At 36.1% G+C, this 8,970-nt stretch overlaps 1 protein-coding gene across 1 annotated transcript; it reads left to right on the top strand.

Moving 5' to 3' along the window:
* The first annotated feature begins 7,208 nt into the window (after positions 1-7,208).
* On the top strand, positions 7,209-8,707 carry LOC146625482 (uncharacterized). The gene is made up of 3 exons (XM_085362187.1): positions 7,209-7,681; positions 7,827-8,143; positions 8,352-8,707. Exons 1-3 carry the CDS (start codon positions 7,209-7,211, stop codon positions 8,705-8,707), a joined length of 1,146 nt encoding a protein of 381 aa, XP_085218313.1.
* The last annotated feature ends 263 nt before the right edge of the window (positions 8,708-8,970 follow it).

Here is an 8,970-nt window from a genome sequence, read left to right as displayed (position 1 = left end):
TCTCGGTAGATGGCACGGGCAGTGATGAAAGTATTTCCAGATTTGCCCGTCATGAAATTTAAAACATCAAAAGAGAAAATGGCAGAGGAAAGAAAATTGATGGCTGTGGAGATACTACAAGCATCAGGTTGGTTTGGGGGTGAATAAGAGAGAAAATGTGTGTGTGTATATATATATGTATTTGAATGTATATGTGTGTGTGTGTAGATTGAAATGTATTATTCTGTTAGTAGTATTATTATAGTGCACAATGGCACTTTATGCTGTGGTCTAATCGATAGAAATTTTTAAGTACACTGTTTAACATATGCATAAATTGGCCTTCAAACGAATGTCTATATAATGTGTTTTGATCCTGTATTTTAGTTTTTGACACTAACAGCAACTGTGCCATGTGTTCGCTGACCAAGCCACCTGGATCAGGACCTTCAATGATGAACTGGGTGAGTTGGAGGGAATTTGAATTTCTCAAAAATGTGTAAAAGACTTTGACTATAAATGGGTTTTTTTGCTTTGTCTGTTTAACTTTAAATAGATACAATGTGACGCCTGTCAAAGATGGTACCATGAACAGTGCCTTGACATGACCAACAATGACTTTCAAAAAGCAAAGGAAGAACCGTGGAATTGTCTCCTGTGCTGTTAAACCACAGACTTATTGGATGCTTGTGTCAAAATATTTGAAGACGTACTCTGTTGTCTCCACCAAAGTGATAATTTGAGCAACATAATACGGTGAAACGTTTTCATACATATTTCATTCACATTTCCGTGATGTTCTCATTTACATTTAAAGCACATTTAATGTTATCATGACTGCACCTTTTGTAATTTACAATTTATTCTCATTGTATCGAGCTGTTCCCTTTTTCTGGGTTTTGTTTTCCAAGATAAACAGATTTACCTATGTTACTTTTATGAAAATAGTTATATTTCATAACATTACAAATACAAAGAAAAGATTGTGTCATTAATATGTAAAGAAAAGAAATCCACTTCAGTAAATTTTAATAAATAAAATCAGAATGACTTGATATTGATATGGTGTCACTGTGGGGTTGTATACTGTTGATCTAAGGTGGAATTACCCTGTGGAAACAAGAATTTTTCATTTTAGAGCATTTTGAATCGTTAGAAGATTAAGTCAAATATCGGCAATTTCAAAGGGCCATTACTATGAAAAGCAAAATCAGAATGACTTGATATTGATATGGTATCACTGTGGGGTTGTATACTGTTGATCTAAGGTGGAATTATCCTGTGGAAACAGGAATTTTCCATTTTAGAGCATTTTGAAATCACAGAAAGTTAGGTCAATTATGGACAATTTGAAAAGTCTTTTATTTTTGAAAACAAAATCAGAATGACTTGATATTGATATGGTATCACTGCGGGGTTGTATACTGTTGATCTAAAGTGGAATTACCCTGTGGAAACAGCAAAATTCTATTTAAGAGCATTTTGAAATCACTGAAAGTTAGGTCAATTGTGGACAATTTGAAAGGGCTTTTATTTTTGAAAGCAAAATCAGAATGACTTGATATTGATATGGTATCACCGTGGGGTTGTATACTGTTGATCTAAAGTGGAATTACCCTGTGGAAACAGCAAAATTCTATTTAAGAGCATTTTGAAATCACTGAAAGTTAGGTCAATTATGGACAATTTGAAAAGGCTTTTAATTTGGAAGGCATAATCAGAATGACTTGATATTGATATGGTATCACTGTGAGGTTGTATACTGTTGATCTAAGGTGGAATTATCCTGTGGAAACAGGAATTTTCCATTTTAGAGCATTTTGAAATCACTGAAAGTTAGGTCAATTGTGGACAATTTGAAAGGGCTTTTATTTTTGAAAGCAAAATCAGAATGACTTGATATTTATATGGTGTCACTGTGGGGTTGTATACTGTTGATCTAAAGTGGAATTACCCTGTGGAAACAGCAAAATTCTATTTAAGAGCATTTTGAAATCACTGAAAGTTAGGTCAATTGTGGACAATTTGAAAAGGCTTTTATTTTTGAAAGCAAAATCAGAATGACTTGATATTGATATGGTATCACCGTGGGGTTGTATACTGTTGATCTAAAGTGGAATTACCCTGTGGAAACAGCAAAATTCTATTTAAGAGCATTTTGAAATCACTGAAAGTTAGGTCAATTATGGACAATTTGAAAAATCTTTTATTTTGGAAGGCATAATCAGAATGACTTGATATTGATATGGTATCACCGTGGGGTTGTATACTGTTGATCTGGAGTGGAATTACCCTGTGGAAACAAGAATTTTTCATTTTAGAGCATTTTGAAATCACTGAAAGTTAGGTCAATTATGGACAATTTGAAAGGGCTTTTATTTTTGAAAGCAAAATCAGAATGACTTGATATTTATATGGTGTCACTGTGGGGTTGTATACTGTTGATCTAAAGTGGAATTACCCTGTGGAAACAGCAAAATTCTATTTAAGAGCATTTTGAAATCAATGAAAGTTAGGTCAATTGTGGACAATTTGAAAGGGCTTTTATTTTTGAAAGCAAAATCAGAATGACTTGATATTGATATGGTATCACCGTGGGGTTGTATACTGTTGATCTAAAGTGGAATTACCCTGTGGAAACAGCAAAATTCTATTTAAGAGCATTTTGAAATCACTGAAAGTTAGGTCAATTATGGACAATTTGAAAAGGCTTTTAATTTGGAAGGCATAATCAGAATGACTTGATATTGATATGGTGTCACCGTGGGGTTGTATACTGTTGATCTAAGGTGGAATTATCCTGTGGAAACAGGAATTTTCCATTTTAGAGCATTTTGAAATCACTGAAAGTTAGGTCAATTGTGGACAATTTGAAAGGGCTTTTATTTTTGAAAGCAAAATCAGAATGACTTGATATTGATATGGTATCACTATGGGGCTTTATACTGTAAATACAGAGTGGAATTATCCTGTGGAAACAGGAATTTTCCATTTTAGAGCATTTTGAAATCACTGAAAGTTAGGTCAATTATGGACAATTTGAAAGGGCTTTTATTTTTGAAAGCAAAATCAGAATGACTTGATATTGATATGGTATCACTGTGAGGTTGTATACTGTTGATCTAAGGTGGAATTACCCTGTGGAAACAAGAATTTTTCATTTTAGAGCATTTTGAAATCACTGAAAGGTAGGTCAATTATGGACAATTTGAAAAGGCTTTTATTTTTGAAAGCAAAATCAGAATGACTTGATATTGATATGGTATCACTGTGAGGTTGTATACTATTGATCTAAAGTGGAATTACCCTGTGGAAACAAGAATTTTTCATTTTAGAGCATTTTGAAATCACAGAAAGTTAGGTCAATTGTGGACAATTTGAAAGGGCTTTTATTTTTGAAAGCAAAATCAGAATGACTTGATATTGATATGGTATCACTGTGAGGTTGTATACTGTTGATCTAAGGTGGAATTACCCTGTGGAAACAAGAATTTTTCATTTTAGAGCATTTTGAAATCACAGAAAGTTAGGTCAATTGTGGACAATTTGAAAGGGCTTTTATTTTTGAAAGCAAAATCAGAATGACTTGATATTGATATGGTATCACTGTGAGGTTGTATACTGTTGATCTAAAGTGGAATTACCCTGTGGAAACAAGAATTTTTCATTTTAGAGCATTTTGAATCGTTAGAAGATTAAGTCAAATATCGGCAATTTCAAAGGGCCATTACTATGAAAAGCAAAATCAGAATGAATTGATATTGATATGGTATCACCGTGGGGTTGTATACTGTTGATCTAAAGTGGAATTGCCCTGTGGAAACAAGAATTTTTCATTTTAGAGCATTTTGAAATCACAGAAAGTTAGGTCAATTATGGACAATTTGAAAGGGCTTTTATTTTTGAAAGCAAAATCAGAATGACTTGATATTGATATGGTATCACCGTGGGGTTGTATACTGTTGATCTAAAGTGGAATTACCCTGTGGAAACAGCAAAATTCTATTTAAGAGCATTTTGAAATCACTGAAAGTTAGGTCAATTATGGACAATTTGAAAAGGCTTTTATTTTTGAAAGCAAAATCAGAATGACTTGATATTGATATGGTATCACCGTGGGGTTGTATACTGTTGATCTAAAGTGGAATTACCCTGTGGAAACAGGAATTTTCCATTTTAGAGCATTTTGAAATCACTGAAAGGTAGGTCAACTATGGACAATTTGAAAAGTCTTTTATTTTGGAAGGCATAATCAGAATGACTTGATATTGATATGGTATCACCGTGGGGTTGTATACTGTTGATCTAAAGTGGAATTACCCTGTGGAAACAGGAATTTTCCATTTTAGAGCATTTAGAAATCACTGAAAGGTAGGTCAACTATGGACAATTTGAAAAGTCTTTTATTTTGGAAGGCATAATCAGAATGACTTGATATTGATATGGTGTCACTGTGGGGTTGTATACTATTGATCTAAAGTGGAATTACCCTGTGGAAACAAGAATTTTTCATTTTAGAGCATTTTGAAATCAATGAAAGTTAGGTCAATTATGGACAATTTGAAAAGTCTTTTATTTTGGAAGGCATAATCAGAATGACTTGATATTGATATGGTAACATCATGAGGTTGTATACTGTTGATCTAAAGTGGAATTACCCTGTGGAAACAGGAATTTTCCATTTTAGAGCATTTTGAAATCACTGAAAGGTAGGTCAACTATGGACAATTTGAAAAGGCTTTTATTTTTGAAAGCAAAATCAGAATGACTTGATATTGATATGGTAACATCATGAGGTTGTATACTGTTGATCTAAAGTGGAATTACCCTGTGGAAACAGGAATTTTCCATTTTAGAGCATTTTGAAATCACTGAAAGGTAGGTCAACTATGGACAATTTGAAAAGGCTTTTATTTTTGAAAGCAAAATCAGAATGACTTGATATTGATATGGTATCACTGCGGGGTTGTATACTGTTGATCTAAAGTGGAATTACCCTGTGGAAACAAGAATTTTTCATTTTAGAGCATTTTGAATCGTTAGGAGATTAAGTCAAATATCGGCAATTTCAAAGGGCCATTACTATGAAAAGCAAAATCAGACTGACTTGATATTGATATGGTATTACTGTGAAAAAGACTGCGGTTGGAAAGTGTTGATACAAAGTTCAAATAGTATTTGGAAATACGACTTTTGCTTTTAAGAGCATTATGAATTCATTGAAAGAGTAGTTCAAAAATGAAGATTCACAGGGCTTTTACTTTGAAATCCAAAATAAGATGGCCTTGACAGGGCACAATTAGGGTACAAGGCTGTGTCATGTAGATCTAACATTAGAGTTTCTAAAAAAAAAAAAAAAAGGCCTAAATTATATGTTATTATGTTCTTAACATATCTGTTAATTCACTCGAAGTTGGCTTTTATTTTGAAATCTGGTTTCCACATCCATTCCCGTAATACTTTGAATACACAGGGAACGTAAAATCAACTGGAGGCTGGCTTGACTGCAAGTCTCGAATTGGAGGCTGGCTTGACACCAGTGAAAAGACGGAGGACGTGTGCCCGTGGCCATACCTGGAGGAATTTTTCATGTGCAGAGGGAGAAAAGGAGACAGCGTCCAGATGCAGTGCAAACTTTGTTTGACCTCTACAGTCATTTCAGCTTACAAGACTTCAGCGTCTAATCTAAAAAAAAAAACCACATTGAGGTAAGAGGTTTTACAACTATACGTGTACAATATTGCCTTCTTATTTTTCATGTGTGTTAAGGTTATTAGTTTGGCTGAGATATTGTCACCGCCATTGGTTAGCCTGATATTAAAATAAGACGGAGCTAGCTAATGTGCGTGTGTGCATGCATAATTGAGCTAAATTCGTAGGAATGTTTTAGCTTATTATTTGGATAACCACCGTCATTACAATAAATTAAATTTGTAGTCATTTAAAACTCACAGGCCTACAATCAGCTGGCCTATATAAAAAACAAAAACAAAATTTGAACACAGTGCTGAGCTGCATCTCAAATTAATCTTCCAGCTCTCAGCTGACATGTACCAGAGCCCGATTGATGGATCAGTTGATCAGGATCATTGGCCTGATATAGGTCTATCATAGTGACGTGGCTCTTAATCAGTAGGGTTATATGTTTCCCAATATGATATATTTTTTTAAAGAACATAATGTGGATTGTTTTTATTTGTTAGCTGTATGGGCAGCATTTTTGTGTATGTGATCCCTTTCCTTAAATTACATTTGCTATATACACATATTTTGCTCTCTTAGTATTTTTAGAACCTGACTAATACTGAAAACTTTAGGGTGATACTGATAAAAAGGACTTAAAAATTTAGATACTGATACATTGGTCGATACTCTTTTTACAGATAGTATACAGATTACAGAACTTGGAATGTATACAGAAATTCATGTTTTTCGCAATGATCGTTCAAAATTGGTTTACATTTGTAAATAAATACAGCAATATATCTGCAAGATTTGACCAAATTCACCACTCTTTTATACTATGCTAAACAATCAAAGATTAGCTCATGTCTAGTTGAATGATGTTTTAAAAATGTTTTCCTGTAGTGTTAATCACAGTGATGTTATGAAGTAATGTATGAACCTGACATATGATAATATTTATCTCTACAGAGGAAACATCCATCGAAGATTGAGCAGTACAATATCACTGTGGCATCAACATCTCGTCAGCGAAAGGCCACAGCCACACCAAACAAGCTCTCAGCAAATACACAAGCCAAGTTACCAGACCTGATGTTGAGAGCTGCAAACAAACATGTTCCACAAGCAACTGTTGACATGCTTGTCATCAATTTCATATGTGAGGGTCTACAGCCATTTGCAGTGGTAGAACAGCCATCTTTCAAAGAATTGGTTACCACATTACAACCTCAAGCCAAAGTCCTCTCCAGACCCACTGTCCGTGCCAGAATCTGTGAAGCTGCTGATCACATGAAGATGACTTTGGTTGCAGCATTGGATAAAGTCAAATTTGTTGCTACCACTACTGATTGTTGGTCAGCTCATCAGAAAAGTTACCTTGGAGTCACATGCCATTGGAGGAAGAGTCCCTGGAAAGAAGATCTGCAGCACCAGCATGCAAAAGATTGAGAGGGTCTCACACATTTAACATGCTTGCTGGTGCGCTTGATGATATCCATTGCCAATACAAGATTAGAGGCAAAGTTGTAAGAACCACAACTGATATGTGGAAGGCCTTGACAAAGTTGGATCCACTGTTTGGGGCACAAAATGATGCAGATGAAGCTGAAGATGAAACAGACCCAGAAACTATTGACCTGACTGACCATATTGACTACCATGAGGCAAGTGCAATTCTTGATGAAGACTCTGGTTTGGAGTATCAACTCCCGTCTCATCAGCAATGTGCATGTCACCTGCTAAACCTTGTGGCAACATCTGATGCTGCCCTAGCAGAGAGCATGAAGGAAACCTACGAGAGGCTCTCCCGTGCATGCTTTGCAAAATGCCAGGCCATTTGGAACAAAACTCATTTGGCTAATGAAGTGGTAGAGGACAAGTGTGAACTACAGATCATTCGTCCCAATGCAACACAATGGAATTCAACCTACCTTGCCATTGAAAGGATAATACGCATCATTGATGAGAAGGGGGAAAATGCCATCAGGAGCATTTGTGAGGAGTTCAAGGTGAAAATGTGAGTAAAATTGGACACCTACCAATATGGTTGCAAATCTTGTGAATTTTCCTTAATGGATGGTTAAAAACGTGAGCAGACTCTTAATATTAAATCAGAAGATCCCTGTTATAGTCATGGTGGGTTTTGTTGTTGTGTCTTACAGGTTGAGTCCTGCAGAAGTTGCATTCCTTAGGGAGTACTGTACCACCATGAAGCCACTGGTGAAAGCTTCAAACATTCTTCAGTCTGAGTCCACTTCCTTTATGGGATGGCTCCTGCCAGTAATCCAACAACTACTGTTCAAACTTAGCAGGCTGGAGACATCAAGCAAGACATGCGTGCCACTCATCAGAGTCCTGCAAAATGGCCTTCAAAAGCGTTTTGGAGCGATGATGGAGGATCCAGAGTTGGCTGCAGCTGCAGTCCTCTTACCCAAGTTCAAGACTTCCTGGACTGACAGAGCAGATGTAACAGAGGCTGGTAAGGATTCATGTGATCCCATTTTTGTGTATTTTTACATTTGAACACATGCTTAAGTGAGTATTTCACCTAATACATTGTAAGTTATTGATGGTCTGTCCCGAATACTAAACAATCCTTTTTGAGAATTTGCCGTTTTTAAATTTGTGTTCAGGAATAATCACTGAAATTTAAATAACAAAATTGTGTTATCTACTTGCAATTACAGCCTTGACATACATCAAACAACATCTTGAAACGACAGAGCATGAGAGTGAGGATCAGCAAAGAGAGTCATCTGATGAAGATGAATTCTTCTCCAGACCAATCTCCAGACGGCTGCAAAGTGCAGTTGAGCTTGATGGTTACCTTGCTTGTGCCACAGACACCATGGAGCTGCTGCACTCCTTCTCAGGTATCAAAAACCTCTCTCTTAAACTGAACACAGCTCTGCCTGCTTCTGCTGCGTGTGAACGACTTTTTAGCTGTGCTGGTCTACTCTTCACAGCCAAACGAAGTCGGATTGCCTCTGTTAATTTAGAAAACCAGCTCTTGCTGAAACTGAACAAAAGGTTCAGAAAGTAAAGTGTGCTTGAATGTCCAGCTTGAATGAAAAAAAAATACACAAAGCTGGAGTTCTTCTGTGTCTTTACGTGGCCAGCTGCCTCTTCTTCTCCCATTCTCTCTCCCTCTCTCTCCTGTTGCTACTTAAATGATGAAACTGATCAATGATCAGCTGATCGCTTTTCTCTCTTGTTTGTTTATCGCGCATTTCGAGCCAGAAAGAGGAAACCAGCGGTGGTCGCTCTAAACAACAGCAGCAGGTTAAAACTTGATCAGCTGCTATT

The sequence above is a fragment of the Diplotaxodon limnothrissa genome, linkage group LG9, assembly GCF_057381915.1.
Source record: "Diplotaxodon limnothrissa isolate DT_005_m linkage group LG9, D_limnothrissa_male_GT1.1, whole genome shotgun sequence".
NCBI classification, from domain to species: Eukaryota; Metazoa; Chordata; class Actinopteri; order Cichliformes; family Cichlidae; genus Diplotaxodon; species Diplotaxodon limnothrissa.
Note: the sequence above shows the minus strand (reverse complement) of the source record. Positions and strands in the feature narration are given on the sequence as shown.